At 34.6% G+C, this 17,494-nt stretch overlaps 1 protein-coding gene across 1 annotated transcript; it reads right to left on the reverse strand.

Annotated features, from left to right (window-relative positions):
• Positions 1 to 148: 148 nt before the first annotated feature.
• Positions 149 to 15,955, reverse strand: LOC119082453 (the record flags this gene model as incomplete). The annotated part of the gene is made up of 8 exons (XM_037191975.1): positions 149 to 231; positions 286 to 349; positions 413 to 541; positions 602 to 781; positions 6,311 to 6,556; positions 15,465 to 15,581; positions 15,676 to 15,781; positions 15,843 to 15,955. Coding segments are annotated over 8 exons (1,038 nt in total), but the record flags the coding sequence as incomplete, so codon positions are not given.
• Positions 15,956 to 17,494: the final 1,539 nt, after the last annotated feature.

Here is a 17,494-nt window from a genome sequence, read left to right on the forward strand (position 1 = left end):
CAATTTATTGGCATCAACATCAGACATTGATCCATGCTGTCACATAATATTAATATTTTGAGGAACAGCTAACATTTCATTACTCGTAGTTTGCAATTATGGCATTCAAAAGAGTCAAATTTTTTCATTTTGTAAAATGTAAACTTACCTGAGCTCTAACAGCAGCAAGATGTATTTGTTTGGCTCGTAAATCGAATTTTTTCATCGAAATGTCTTCCTGAAGTTCGTTAACTAGAAATTGAAAAAAAAGTTCAATACTTTCCCAGCACAAAACATTTTTTTTACCTTTGTTATAGAGTTGATTTTCGAGACCTCGAATTTGTGTACGGATTAATGTTTCGATAGTGTCCTGTAAAATGAAACAAGCTCAATCAAATGATGTAAATTCTCAACGTATCTGTGGACATTTGACCTGTAATTGTCGAATTTGCAACTCAATATCTGAAGCTTCCCTCTTCAGTGCTTCTACGGATGGTCTCATTTGCAAAGAAGCATTTCGTTCAATAATCAGTTCGTTTTTTAGTGGAATAGGTGATTGATCCTGCTTTCAGTAGAATAATCGATTACCTGTACGGCATAGAGAACACAACGAAATACTTACGCTATAAGCTAATACATCATCGGCATCGCCTGGTCCTGATTGTGGTGGCGCATAAGCTTTTCTAGGAACTTTCGGTGAATCCGGTTGTAAAAATCTTAGAAAACTATTTAAATCCTGTTGACCAGAAACTATTCTACATTGGGTTGATAAAGCATCATATCGCTTGGATTGTTCGTTTGCCTGCAAAACGAAAAAATAAATAAATTCTATTATACGTGGGTGTTACACTTAGGATTTATGTTCAGAATTTTCAATTCGAAATTTCCATTTACCGCAGTTGCAATCGGCAAAGAATGTATTTGACTTTACAGCTCGTTTATTATACACCCACATACCATCGTATTAAAATGCAAATTTCTAGGCTTTGAAGCTCCCATTGCAATTCAAATTATCTTTAATTTTTGCAAGCTTTAGGAGTTTTGTGACATAGAAATTAAGTTATGCGAACCAGAAACATGAGGTTAAGCTTTTTATTATTTATGGATTGCCCTACTCAGATCTTCTTTTAATGAGAACTAGACTCCAGTGCCACAGCAATATTCAGGAATGATTTATACACAATACCTTATACTACCCTATTAGACCATTTCATTCAGAGCAAATGTGGGTCATCTTATGACCGTTTTAAGAATTTACTGAAATAGGATTCAAAATACGCTGATACAGAGTGAATGCATGTTATTGAGTAAGTATATAAGACGACATCTTTATAATGCTGAGCGTTAAATGAATGTAAATCGCAAACATCTAGATAAACGGTTTTATGAGATGGCGAAAACGTGTTCAACATTTTCGCTATTATACATTTACGAAAAGTAACACTAATATCGTCGCTCTAAAATGGAAATAAATATGTGCACCCGTTCGTTCTCGTTGTATGTTTATTCAATATACTGAAAAAGTCACTTTCATTTTCCGTTTCGTTTGCTGGCTTGCACAACACATACAATTTCAGATGTTAATGATTTGAATTGAAATAAATCGCATCCGTTGAATAGGGAATCAGAGAGATACAGTGTGATAGGGATTCGTGCCAGTGTTTTTGTCGAGTAAATCTTTTAATTTTCAAATGACACTAATCCTGCTTACATGTAAACTATACAAGCCAGGATAACTAATAACTACCAAATTTAAATTCTGCCATGAAAAAGCTGTAACTAAATAATTCAACTTGAATATCCATTTGTTGTACACAGGCACCATACATGTTCTGTTCATGGCATAATTGTAACTTTCAGCAAAAGCTCGTGTATTGAATAAAGCCGTAAAAATATATGAATAGAAATAACCTTTCATTCGAGAGTTAACATTTAAGAAGTATTTTGTCTTTGATTTAACTTTGCTAAAGTTTTCAAAAGAATAATTTTTTTATTTAAAAAGTTTGATTTGAAAAAGAAACTCAATTTCCGGCTTTTTCGGAGTTCCGATCGAATGAAATTGCAAACAAAAATTATTAGATTTCCAAGCAAGAATTTCAAGGATGAGTGGTGGTCATTTTAATTAAAATGAAGACCATTGGTTTGGTATTACGCTTAATGTTTGGCTCATAAAACAATTCTAGTTAAGATGGCACATCAATATTTTGCTCTCCAAAAGTGTAACATGAAGATTTGCTAAGGAATTAAATATTTTCTCTTCAGAAATACTTTGTATGGGATAAGTGGGTTGGCCTGTTGAGGCGCCACATTTTTTTCATAGTACTTCATTCTCTGTGGTTTATTTTCATGTGAACCAACTTCACGTTTGTCATTACAGAACAAAAGTCACCATATGAAGTTGGTTCACATGAAAATAAGCGCAGTGACAGTAATTTTATGACAGAACGTACTAAAATATTGGAAAACTCTTCTTAGTTTCTAAACATCATTCTCCCATACAGTTGCAAGATTAAGTGATTAAATCCTTTGTCGAGGAGTAAAAATATATTTGCAAGCAAGATAGTACTAGTAATCTGGTCTATTATCCATGTACGACATTCACTTCATGATATACAATCATTTAAAGTGGCTTTTTGATATCAACAGCCACAGAAGTATATGTCAGCACTGGAAAATGTGGGTTTATATAGCAAAATATACAATGAAACAAATGAAGTAATAGATTTTCCTCAACTTTCTAGATATGTTAACAGCAAAAGAAGTAGCAGATTCGGTAAAATTATTGATGTTATAAATAATTTATATCTAGATTTCTGAACAGAATCGATTGAATATACCGGGTGATTTAAGTGTTTATGACGACGAGATAGAAGATATAAGGGACTCGGAAATTGTGCCTCATGTACATAGGAAATTGTCAGAATGATTGGGCTGTCCGAGATCTATACGGAGTAAATGTAACAATCCTTTTTTGTAGAACAAAAAGTTATCTGGATATTCACTGAAGGTTCTATATAACTAAAAACCGCAACTAATTACCATTGTGGCATTGTCTTTTAATGATGGAAAATAATCGATTTAAGTTTATACCAAGTATAAGCACAACGTATATGTGCTATGGTTGTGGAAAACCGTAATACTAAAAGGCTCTTTTTCCGTTAATGTAACCAAAATGTGGTCTCAGACAAAAGAAATTGTGATGTTGCATTGCAAATAGGCATTCCTTTTTTTGTCATCGTCTAATATTAAAGGAAACATTTTGCGGACCTTCCCTTTGCATGTGCTAATTTCGGTGGCATAATTGAACTATTTTGAGAAAAATTCCAATAACGAAATCTACATAAATTTCATCCATCATTTACATTCGCTTTTAGTATCATTTTTTCTATTTAACGAGAATCCATAAAGAAAATCCAATTATCTTACATTTTCCACTTCTCATCTGTTCAGCTAAAAAGCTTTTACAGAAAAGTATGGGAAATAGACGACAATCTATCAATCAGCTGTTATGTGTTGTACATATATGTGAAGTGTGTCAACAATTTGCATTATTGGTATAATCATTTCCATATTTAGTTATGTGCAAGAGGAAAATTAGAAGAATGAGTATTTACGGTACGTTCATATTTTGCTGCTATGCTACATTCAAAAACATTACAAAAAATGACAATATATCACAAACACTTCATAGTTCATATTGCAACGCTAACACGAATACCGTCAAATGTGACTTTTTTAAGGCAAAATTATTAACGTGGTATTTCTACCGATTGTTCAAATATCCCAATTGACCTACATCCGACGGAATGCCTTCATACACATGTTGTGGTGACGAGACAAATCGGACCTTTGTTTTCTCAATATTGGAGAGAATGTTTTAATGATCACAATAATGGTGATTTAAGTTGGATGACAATAAAATATTAAATTCCTTTATTTCTCATGGGTCAGGCTAAAAAAGCAGCGAATTTTATTTGTTTGTTTTGGTGTATATTATTTTCGCTTTTCCAGAATTAAAATTTCATGAGGTTCGCTTTTCTATACAATATTCGCAAGTCCGCATGTGTCCGAATTCCCAGGACATTTCGTCTTGTAACTCCTATACACTCACACTGAAAATCTACAATGAGTAATGGCTTTTACCGCCTACAGGTCTTCTTGTAGCAATAAAGTTGGACCAGTTAAATAAAAAATAATTTTGTCAGCTACTCATCTTTTTGTTTTTCTTGTGTAAAATATATAATTCAATATTCCGAAGCGTATAACATACATACATACCTGAGTTTAGCAATATATCGATGAAGATGATTCTTGGTACACTACAATAACTGACTTTATGGAATTGGAAATCAATCAATGCTGCTAGGCACATATATGTTCCAGCTATTGATATAGTTGGAGTTGATTTAATTTGAAAAGAAATCGAATGGAGTTGTTTGAGAAACAGTTTCCATTTCTCGAACCGATTACAGCATAACAAAATAAAAAAAAATGGTCATGGGAAATAAATTTGAAAAGAACTTTTGACGGACAAACACATCAAAGAAAATACTTAATTCCCACAAGTCAACTCTTGCCTCCGAATGACTTTTGCGATGACTTTCGGTTCTTTGAATTGGATTCACATTCACATGTAACGTATAAAAAATATTAAATTCGATTTCTGGTTTTCATTGTCAATATTTACACTATGCTGCCCTATTGCACGTAATTGATATTGAAGCTCACAGAGGAAATCGAAAAGACAGTAGGGTGGATCGACTTTACCAACTTAGCTAAGCTTGACAAGACTAGCCTAACTGCATATTTACATTTTCGAATCCAACTACCTACTCAATGGCGCATCTTTTGAACGTAATTTCGTTTTATCATGAACTTTTTAGGTTGCCGCCGCTTGTACGACAACCCATCTTTATTAAATTTAATGAAATGTGTCTTACGGCATGCACTTTATTTCACTTCTCCCCCTATGATACATGCCTGGGTAGTAACATCGAAAGTTTACTTTGGTAAGCAAATACTTATGTCACAAAGTACGTCTACTATGAATGGGACTGGGTTGACTATTTTCAAGTTGGTAAAATCGATCCACCCACGACATCCCACGACCTTTATAATAATGTTTTCTATGCAACAATATAGTTCGATTTTCGCATTAACTTTACTTCTAGCGGACAAATTTAGAACTAGTGCAACAAAAATCCACTTCGATGCCCAAATACTATTTTAATGTGCGCGACAGGTCCGTTCTATTTTCAGAACTATTTTTCTGTAATCAGCTGAAAAAGTAATGAAACCATCACGTTAAAAGTCGACAAGCTTTCAAATGAAAATCAGAAGGACCTCATATTCATGATTCAATGCTACTTCCACAAAAATTATTGGAAAAACATGATCAAAAAAGATAGACAATGTAAAATATGGATAATGTTGAACTTTTTGGTGATCAGGTGAGTATGTGCCATCACAATGATAAAAGAGCCGACTTTGTCACTCTTCGAATATTTTTTTAAAGATTTTACATAAGCAAATGGAAAGAAAATCAAAAGATTGACATTTAAATGGAAATTCTATTACGAGACGGCTGGAATGCTTTATACAATATTATTTATGTTATTTTAGATTATTCAATTCGTGTAGACAAGAGAGCTTTTCCATATCTTTGTGCTACGAATTCAAATATAAATATACCGATTTTTCCAGACCATTACAAGATGCGAACAGAGCCGTAGCTAGAACGAAATTTTCGGATAGTCCCAATATCTATTTCTACAATTCTATGACAAGTATCTTCAGTACTGATTCAGCACTAAAATTTTTGCGCAGCGGCAATTACGATTAACAAAATGGTGTAGAATTTACATTAAATTACAATTTTTATTGCCGCGCGAGCGCGACGGACCAGGAGTACAAAGACTAAAATTGTAAAAGTTTTAGAATCATGATATTTGTAAGTGCTTTCGTATTTTTGCTGTCTTTGTAATTACATTTAAAAAAAAATCATGGTAGTCCCGTTCCGTCCGTTAGCAGCTTCAGTCCTGGATTACAATGTTTAGAAATTTTTTATGGAATTTCTTGAAAGCTTTTATGTTCTTTGTCGTCAAATGCCGAATATCCTTTCACTTTAAATAACAAATCCTTCAGGTACCTACCCACCTACCTAACATCTCAAGTATACAATCTGGGTTTTATTAATTTTTTTTTTCAGACATTCCACACAAAAATTTCCCAATAAAGCTTCACAGAAACATATTGTCATTCCTATTAAATGGAAAATGACGCAATCCGCTTTCAACAATTTCCCAACAACCATAAGTTCAAGCTTACTCACCTTTGTTGAGATAATATCAGCACCGCGCAATACAGAATCCGAAACAATTGCACACAATTCACTGTAAATCTCTTCCAGCTCTTGCATCAATTGCGGAATTGTGTCACAATGATACGTTTCCATCATGGCATTGGTGGCATGCAATTGTTGCACGTATGCATTGTGTGAATCAATGTACATGGTCAATGTGTGTTGGGTTGGATTCTGACGATGAGCCATGTAACATTGTTTGTAATCCATTCGGCACTGTAATAAAATTATTTGATTAAAATTTGGTATTGATAGGGATGCAGAGTGTCTCGCATGGGACATTCGATTTCCATTTTAATGTGCGCTTTATATTGACGAGGCAGTAAAAGACATTCTTTAATGTTGGGTTTGCTTTATGTCAAAAGTAAAATTGGTGTGCGACAACATAAGACTCAATACCGAGTACCCATTCAACTTTCGGTTCGGTTACAAAGACGAGCGAATGTGTAATCGAATGCAATTTCCATGTCAAAGCAAAAACTAATTACGATTTTGAACGTGTCATGAATTTAATGTTTACAGGTATATAACATGCCTATCCGCAAAGTTTAGATACGCTTTAAAAGGCAGCTAACAGGAAGATTACCATATTATTGCTTGCTAAATATTCGTATTTAACATATTGCGTATGCATCAACATTATACACTTTATTTATAACGAAGTATCTCACGAAGTATGTAAATATGTTCATTGTCAAATTGAATTTATTTTCTCGTGTGTCACCCCAAAAATCTGGCGAGCACATAAAATGAGGTTTTGTCATTTAATGTAGTAATAAAACGCTGAGATGGAAAATCATTTACTTTATTTAGCGAGGCTTTGCGATTTTTATCTGGTAATTGACAAAAATCTCAAATGCTTTGCTGATAGATAAATAGCTATCTGCCTAAGAAGAGACTAAATTAGGTGAGTACATCTAAGGTTCGGAATAGGTCGACCGAGGCCTTGGACCGAGGGCGACCGTGGTCAAAAATTATAGCTATCTGAAAATTCAGGTCAGGCCAAATAATTTTTTTCAAGATTACCTGATCTGACCTGAACCTGAATTTCTGAAACCTGTCAGGTCAGGTACACCTGAAAATTTACACCGGTCGACCTGAAACCTGACCTGATTTACCTGACCTGACTAGCACTTTCAGTTTAAGGTCAATACAGGTCAGGTCAAAATTTTTAGAATTAGTTTCAGGTCAAAACAAATATCAGGTAATTTCAGGCTAGTTTCAGGTAAATCTGACCTGTTTCGAGCCTTAGGTGAAGCGTGGCTTCTCAAAATATGTAAACGATTTCACTCAACGCAATGCAGTTAAACAATGCGTAACGTATGTCTATTTGAAATTTCATTTTTATTCTTTTTAGACTGAGCTCGGAGAGCACAAGGAAAAGCTTCTTTTCGGTTATTCGTTTTTCGACAACTCACTGATTTAAATATTAAGTTGAGCCTACTGTATTACATCTCGTAAACTGTACTAATCGACCCATGAGTCAATGTAACACTCCCCCGTTGTAATTTTCTTTTTTTCCGAAGAATAAAACATTCATCCACCCACAAAATGTACTACCACATTAAAATTCATTAGCAAAATACTTCATCTTTATCTTCTTGGCAAGATTTCAATCATATATAAATGCACAATAGCTGGATAATCGAAATATAATTGCTTGTTTGTTCGTCGAGACTATAATAATCTTAGATACTATTTTGGAATTCAATTTGCAATGAATCAGAATCTGAGGTCGAGTACGTTTGGATGTGACGTGTTAGAATATGTACGAGTAATTAAAGTGATTGATTGTTGAACCGAGAAAAATCCGAAGATAATTGTATAATTTGCTTTCGATTGTTGTCGATTTGATTTTAATCGGAATATCTATTAGATTCATAAACGTAACAATATCAAACAATTAAAAAAAAAATATTCTAGCGGTATTGATGCAACGAAATAGCAAACGACCTTGCTAGATCAGCATTCAGCATCGAGCACTCCGCTGTATGGTCCTGAACCAGAAATTCCAGCACCTCTCTCGACGCTCTACGCTTTCATAAGACAATCGAAAGAGAAACCGTTACGACGAAGTGGAAAGAGAAATGGCTGAGCAATACGCTGCGTTCATAATGAATCTCTTGATAACTTTAAAACCCAGCAGGGGCGCCGACTTCTAAGGACAAGCGAGGCTCGGGCACCACTACTCGAATGATGAGCACCACTACATCTTTCCAGTTTTACTTGAAAGAGCACCACTACTCCCAGATTTGCTTGTTGTATGGGCACCACTACTCCCAAACACAAGTCGGCGTCTCTGAAACCCAGTACAGCTCCATAAGACACATCCAGTGTCGGGTACATAAACAAACAGTACTAATAGTAATGCTGAATTTCTGTGGGTTGCACAATAGGCCCATTAGAGGCTGAGGTGCTGGAACCCTTTGTGGAACACAATGTCTGCCGTTATCGCCGAAATCATTAGAAAATTTGGGAGTGGCGTAAAGAAGTATAGGGCGATCCGCTGATGGAAAAACCGATTTTCTTCCCGGAAGCAAAATAGGCAAAAACTTCCCGATTTTGAATAAAATCATGGTTTGGAACTCAACTATGAATTATGTCAGAGTGATAAATAAATAGACTTATCCTAATCCTAAAACCCTATGGAAACAGTGAAGTGAGGAGTGTGTAAGGAATAGTGCGTAGAACGAGCACATCACAACGATGTGTGGACACATACACAACAGACCTGTAAACAAGTCAAATGTATCGCCATGGCCTGATGAGAAATGGTATTTTTGAACTGCATATTAATGCAACATGTCGAAAGACATATTTAAGTTTCTCACAGATCGAAACAGTGGCCAAACGTACCTCGATGTAAGGAATAAGAATATGCATAATAATCTCCAGATCCGTTACTTCTAACTTTGCCATGTGTTTGATGAAAGATTCCTTAACTTCCCTAGTTCTTCCATGAGATTTTTTTTTTATTGTCGACACTTTACTAGCCGTTTCTAAAAGTATAGTATTTTACTCAACACTTCTTTTGCATTTATTTTGCACATAATGAAATCAGATTGGATTTTTTTTTCTAACACGGAATAATTTAACTCAATATAATGAAGGGAAAAAAAAGTTTGGCATAATTAATTCCTCCCCAGAACCATTAATTTTTGAGGCTTTAAATCATGTCTTAAGAAGAAGATTATTAAATTTGAAAGCAACCCCACAGTTTGTCAGTGTATGTTGTAATGTATACGCGGAATAAATACGTCAATGTTTCGAACATTAACACTGGAAAAAAGATTTTATTATGAAATAAATGTCATGTATTAAATATACGACACCATAGAAAATTTATTATAATAATCTTATTATTAAGCCCGATGGAGCCACAGTATGCTTACGAAAATGTTTCACTCTATTATATTATCAGAATAGCTTGTAAATTTAACAGCTATTTTATGAGAATATTCTTTCTTGCATATACGGCATACTCACAATACACCACGTGTGAACTGAAGACTTACGCGTGCCCATAGTACACAACACCAAAGATTTGCATAAGTTTCTTTCTTTACACCCACATCATCTTTAAGAAGAAAAAATACGTTCCGAATCCTAGCTTATCTTGTATTTGTGTTTTCATTTGTTAGATCGAAGGTAAAGTATTTGATGAGGTAAAATTCATGATACGTACCGTACGAAACGTACGAGAATTATAGTATTAGCGTTCTCAATTTGAAAATCCATTTATAATTTCATCGACAGCGTGGGCATTACATATATGTACACATGATCCCAAAATTGTTCAATCACCTTCCCTACTATTAACGAAATCTATAACGAAAAAATGAAGAAAAAGCTCTGACGAATGATTGTTCAGTTCAAACGATGATTTGAAAGTAAGGAGAAAAGTTTAGATGTACAGATTCAAAATCGATGTATCTGTAATAAGAGATACACTCTTCGGTGATGAACATAAAATGTTTCTGACTTTCCCGATTTAATTTAACTCGCAGCGAAAGATTAAATCAAGTTGATTATTAGGTATAACTACTCTAAACCACCTAGATGATGAATGCCCAAAACTGCGGGAATCAAATTTATCAAGGCGAAACTTCCGTTTCTTTTCTCTAAATCTAAAGTGAAACTTCAGACGTTTTTAATATCGTGTATTGAACATGTACGTACACTATATACAGGTGTACAATAAAGGTAAATGGCGTATATTTGATATTCGAAATCCCAAGTCGCGTCTAATGTAGTAAAGAAATGACATACTCCGAAATTCACTTAATATTGTTAAAGTCAATAAGAACATAGAACAAGAACATGTTTGATGCCAAATCCCTTGTGGCAACGAGTGTCTAGAAAATATGTTGAAGACGTTAGAGGCTGATATACGTCACTTTAAAAGCTGTTTTCCGTTCATAGACGAAAATTAGTGGTTCGTAAACTCTGCAAAATTTTCTTTCGGCTAAATATATTTGAAGAAACCATCATAGGGTATCTAAGAGCGGTGTAAGTTAACTTTACGTTTGCTAAAATAAATCGTCATTACAGCTAAATATGCGTGATGAGGATAAATTTGAAAGGTTTGTGGAGCGAAATTTATTATATTTAATTTCGTATGTATATACGAGACTCATAAAATTCTTTACGTTTGGTTTACACGATTCGGCATAATCCTTTTTAGTCTCGAATGTATGTTATGACGAGATATTCTTGAAGCGATGAAGAGAGGTTGAAGTTTTTTGTGGAGTGATTTACTTCATTTTTTATGTTCATTAATAAAAAAGAAGAAACGGGATTATGGCCGCTGCTTAAAATATTAGCTAAGGGTAAAATTTGTATCAATTGTGTCGATATAAATCGAAGACTTTGATGACATTTATAGAAATTCTATATACAATGAGCTCGCTACATTTACCTTTGTGCCGTCATTGATTAGTAGGGCAAGTTGCCCTACGACCTGTTCTCATGAGCATAAAATGTAATGGAAAATACCAATAACGGCAGAGATGTGATGTATTTGCTTTGTGCTTTTATTAAGTTTTGAAAAGCTAACAAAACAGCAAACACGACGTTGTGTACATAGCAAAGAGTTTGGGGAACAAATAATTCATTTCTGGAGTATATTTTGGGTTAATAAAAGCTATCGGTTTCAATCAAAGCATTTCTTTAATGATTAATTTATCAAAAATGCTACAGCGATTCAAGATGAAACGTTTAATTATGCATGAAGTGTCTTCACTTTTCAATTTAAACTTCTGCTATGACTGAACTTCTGCGAGCATTGATTAATAAAATATTATAGGTCATCTTCAGAAACTGTTGATTGGTATGCACAACTGATTTAATATTTATGAAACTGCAAGCGTTATTTGATAATTCAATCTGTTACTTCTTTTGATAAAGGCTACATCATCCCGGGCCTCACGTATCTGATAAAATCCTTTTACTTCCTACATAAGAAGAGCAAATAGACTATTTTTGACGTCGTTGTCGACAACAAATGACTGAAAGCTACATAAATATTCAGTACAGCTCTTCGTCAGTTTGACGCCATTAGTACATTAATCTTTGGGTTCAACGATATTGCGAGTAATTCAAACATTTTATGAGTTCAAACTGAAGTTCGACTGAGTGAACATAAACACCATCTTGAAATACGTAAGTCTAATATAAAATATAACGGAGAGAATACAATTAGACTTCTGAAACCATGCAGGACTTAGAGTTGCCGCGTAATATGGGTTGAATTAAATATTTTTTTTTATTTCTTTGCTACTTTAATTGAAAAATTGTAATCTCTCAATTGTTCAACGTTTCTGTTGTGTCTGAACATTTCTTTTTTCCTATGCAGCAGTCCTCCAAGTGTTTTTAGTGTTTCTACTTCTGATGTATTTCAAACAATTATGATCCTACTTTAGAAAGCCATTGCTGGATTTAAAATAAAATGGTTTTTATGGTCTGCTTATACATCGCTCATTAATTACTGGAAAAATTCTTTTATTGTTGGAAGGTATACCATTCATGTAGAGTACAATTCGCTGCACGTAAAACAAGCAGCTGAAGAGGTATTGCATTGAATCAAAATTATTACTGAAATTTTCCGTAGTATACCGAATAGTATGTGTATTAACGTGAACCCTATTATATGAATTGTGAATAGAATGAATGGATGATGTTGCTGCCTATTCATCCATTTCAATTACTTCATTTTCTCACATTTCTAAGCTGAACTCCACATGCTATCGCTAATAAAAACATCACAAATTCAATACTATCGTCCCTAGACCTAAACTGTTGATGAGTTTATTAGAACTATCTTTGATCCTAGAATGATTATATTCGTCTGGAACCATAAGTGTGAAAATCATAACGATCTCTTTGCACGTACAATGATTTATACCAACATTACCTTCGGTGTACAGATACACACTGTTGCTATAGATACGTATTGCAGGAAATAACCTGTTACACTTTTCCCCGGATTAAGTGTATCATTTTCCCTGTTTATTTTTAGCCCCGTACGAAGTACTGGGGGCTTATAAGATTAATATGCCGTTTGTAACACGTCGAATTGGAAGCAGACAGTAAGGGCAAAGCATTTGGTTATGTTCATAGATGACGAATCCGCAATAAAAAAAATGTCCGTCCGTCCGTCCGTCCGTCCGTCCGTCCGTCCGTCCGTCCGTCCGTCCGTCCGTGACCCCTCTAGCTAGAGTAAATCGCAACCTTTTTTCAAAATTCTTTTTTTCCCCGATTGGTATCGACAAAAGTAAGGTCAAGTTCGAAAATGGGCATGGTAGGGTCGGCCCTTCCAGAGCTAGGGCCCTACAGGTGTTTTTCAGTCTTTCGACGATATCTACCGAAATATGCACGCAATAGCTGCTTGTGATATATCAAATGAAAGGTATTGACGAGTAGAACAAAGTTGCTGAACATTGTTTTTGGGTAAGATGCAACGTGGGCTTGTTGGGAGGGCTCAAAGGTCGTTACTCGGCCCTAAGTGTTTTTTGCACATAAATCGAGTAAATCTCATCCGATTCTGCTAGTTTTAGTTTTTTATGGAAGGTAATTGAATACCGAAAAGAACGTGACGAAAAAAGTTTCAAATTAGGGCCCTTGGACTAAGGCCGCTACTCGGTCCTAAGTGTTTTTTGCACATAAATCGAGTAAATCTCATCCGATGTTGCTAGATTTAGTTTTTTATGGAGTCTAATTGAATACCGAATAGAATGATGGCGAAAAAAGTTTCAAATTTGGGCCCTTGGACTAAGGCCGCTACTCGGCCCTAAGTGTTTTTTGCACATAAATCGAGTAAATCTCATCCGATTTTGCTAGTTTTTGTTTCATTTGAGAGATAATTGAATGACGAATAGAATGATGGCAAAAAAAGTTTCAAATTTGGGCCCTTGGACTAAGGCCGCTACTCGGCCCTAAGTGTTTTTTGCACATAAATCGAGTAAATCTCATCCGATTTTGCTAGATTTAGTTTTTTATGGAGTCTAATTGAATACCGAAAAGAATGGTGGAAAAAAAGTTTTAAATTTGGGCCCTTGGACTAAGGCCGCTACTCGGCGCTAAGTGTTTTTTGCACATAAATCGAGTAAATCACATCCGATTTTGCTAGATTTAGCTTTTTATGGAAGGTAATTGAATACTGAAAAGAACGTGGCGAAAAAAGTTTCAAATTTGGGCTCTTGGACTAAGGCCGCTACTCGGCCCTAAGTGTTTTTTGCACATAAATCGAGTAAATCTCATCCGATTTTGCTAGATTTAGTTTTTTATGGAGTCTAATTGAATACCGAAAAGAACGTGGCGAAAAAAGTTTCAAATTTGGGCCCTTGGACTAAGGCCGCTACTAGGCCCTAAGTGTTTTTTGCACATAAATCGAGTAAATCTCATCCGATTTTGCTAGTTTTTGTTTCATTTGAGAGATAATTGAATGACGAATAGAATGATGGCAAAAAAAGTTTCAAATTTGGGCCCTTGCACTAAGGCCGCTACTCGGCCCTAAGTGCTTTTTGCACATAAATCGAGTAAATCTCAACCGATTTTGCTTGTTTTTGTTTCATTTGAGAGGTAATTGAATACCCAATGGAAAGTTGGCAAAAAATTTTGGGTTTCTAAAATAATGTCGTAAATTGTTGGTTTTATTTGAAAGGTACTTCGTACGGGCTTTCGTAATTGCGCTATGCGCAATTTTAAAAATGAACAGTTTCAGTAAATTTGACAATGCGCAACTTGACTTGCATTTTGGTAACATACGCATTAGAGGGTTGTGGACGTATTAGGGTTCCGAGCTTATTAGGGCTACGGACGTATAATGGTTGCGGACAAAATTGGATTACGGGTTGTACGGGGCTAAGTCGCAGCAAACGCTCCGACTGTTCTGATGCCTTGTTTTAAAACAGACTACATGACCTAATTACACATTTATATCTACCGACGTGCAGCAGATTTTTTTTTAATTGACCTCGGAGGGACGAGTTTTTGCATTTCAGCTTACTTTGTGTGTTTGCTGATGGAAAGAAGTGTTTACCTCGTTGAGTGTTACTTGTAGATCTAAGTGGCGAACACGACACGCAAATTTTAGAGGGCACATTCAGATAGTGTGTACGGGTTTTTTTTAGAGGAGTAGGAGAAGGTGTCAGACAAAATCGTTCTTCAAATATTTTCACATATCGTTCTTTTCAAACAGACACTCTATTTGAATGTTACGGCATAAACAACCCAATTTTACGATAATGCCACCCTGCCAAACAGTAATCTAAAAATACTTCGAAAAAGTTTTTTTTTTGCCATACAATACATCTAATAGTTGATGTTGATGGGATTGGTTATTGTCAACAAACGACTATGTCTCGGAAACCTTTTAAGGAAATGCCACAAACTTAAACTTTATGTAATAGTTTAATGGTCTCTTTCCGAGAAAAATGTACTGCAAAGGGAGCCTGTAAAAAGGCGTTGTTGTTTCTGTCTCTGTGTATGTACATGTTGTAAGGAAATAAGTCTTTGACAAGATGTTTGGACGGTACGGAGAAAAATTTATCGAAAATATAACATTTCCAACAAATAATTTTATTAAAAGTAGCTCATCGTCTTGATTGGATGTGGCAGAACTCACCTTTGATAATTTTTCTTCAGTCTTTGAAATAATAGTATCAAAAGATTCTCGGTGAGTAAATATTTTTCTACTTTGAACTTTCTTGTGAAACGTTCTCTCCAGCATTGGCCGTGACACCTACAAAAACAAAAAATTAAACATAAATACGGTCTTCGTGGAAAGGAATAATCGTCCCAATGAAAATGTTTTGGCATTGGACATTCTTTTTTACCTGTCTTGATAGTGTACTCGCAACATCGCTTGATGACACTGAATCGGCTTCAATTTCTTGTAAAAATGTTTCCCAAGCTTGGAATAGTGAAGAATGGCATGCTGGTCTGTAATGGACATTGTAAATTTTATAAAACATATTCAAACAACATCGCAGTCAAGTCGTACCGTTCTTTCCTTAATTCTCCATTTTTCTTTCTGAATGATGATACTAATATTTGTAAAGCTTCCGCATGTTGGTCGTATAGTAATGATAATTGTTCGGTGAAATCGGATACTAAAACATGAAGGAAACACAAACGTTATTATTTATGTAATGAGAGATTTGCATTAGATTTTCATTTTGTAAAGGGTAAAGCTCAACCGTCTTCTCTACATATATAAAATTTTACAATCAGTTTTACATTCATGTTTAATGCTTTTGTGGTAATTGTTATGATCCAATTACGAAATTGCAGACTAAGCGATAAAAACGTTCGGAGTGAATTTGAATTTCAAGCGAAATTCCTCTGATCACAATTAACCTTGCTCAATTATTTCAAGTAAGTTTTTGCATTTGGAAGTATTGACAACACCATGAGTGGTTTTTCACCTCCTCATCAATTTAATTTTAAAATTGCGAAGGTTGCTTGTTTTGATTGCTTTTTTCGCTATCATCTTCAACGATCGGCTCTGTTTAAGTGTTAATAAGTGATGTAAATGATATCTTTTGCTGAGAGCATTTTGGTATAACAGACAATTGTTTATTCCATAGGCTAACACACCTTTAAGGAAACAACTGACACAACTTCAGTTTCCGCAAATTTATTACGACTACAAGATCCTGTTTTCGTTAAATTTCCGTTCTCCGCTTTATGTTTTAATCATGTATAGTACTCATGCCGGTACTTTGTAAAATATACATAGCCATTCACCGATATAATAGAGCCCAAAATGTTACATTTTAAATGTTCGCTTTTAATCTAAATGTTTTAAGAATACAATTTTCCTTTGGAAAACTTTTATTGTCTTTCGTTTTTGTTACCAAAAACCACTTACATTACACACACACACCGTTGTTTGATCTTAATGTGACGGTAAATTGCTAAAGTAAAATAGGATGATACACATTTTCGGTTGTTTTTGTTTCGTTTTTCTTTTTAAACATAATAGACGTATAAGACCGTTCAGTAACTTCAATGCCTAACAAATAGAATAATAAGACATAACCTGGGGACTCTCTTGTGTATTTGATTTAAATTTCCGTTGGAAAACATTTTCTATTCATGGGAGTATACTACGTTTTATATACGTGTAATTTGAGATCAATTATAAAAATTGATGTACTTTCGTTAGCTACATAACTTGGCATTATATTGTGCTCTACTCCATTATTATTATACTACAGTGTACACCATAACATCAAGCACATTTATGTGTAATGGATGTTAATTTCGTAATTATTGTTTTATTATTATTCCTTCACCATCATACATTACTCTTTCAACGACGACGTAAGATTCACAAAATAACTAAAGCATTTCCATTAAACCCATACCAAATTGTGTTAGTCAATTTCATGTGCTATTCCAGACGCTATTTTATGTTATGTACACAAAACTATATCGGTGCTGTAATATTTACTTTAATACATAAAATAATATTGTATGTCTCATGCCAGGTCCCATGCTGTTATCCTTCAACTCAATAGCGAGCTACACTTCTTTTTAATATTATTAATAGTCGGAACGTGGAATTTTTCTTTTCCGACTTCTATTCTTTGGGGTATTATGAAGGTATATTATAAACACATATATAAGGATATATCCATATTAACTGGT

Source organism: Bradysia coprophila, unplaced genomic scaffold (assembly GCF_014529535.1).
Source record: "Bradysia coprophila strain Holo2 unplaced genomic scaffold, BU_Bcop_v1 contig_436, whole genome shotgun sequence".
In the NCBI taxonomy this organism is placed as follows: domain Eukaryota; kingdom Metazoa; phylum Arthropoda; class Insecta; order Diptera; family Sciaridae; genus Bradysia; species Bradysia coprophila.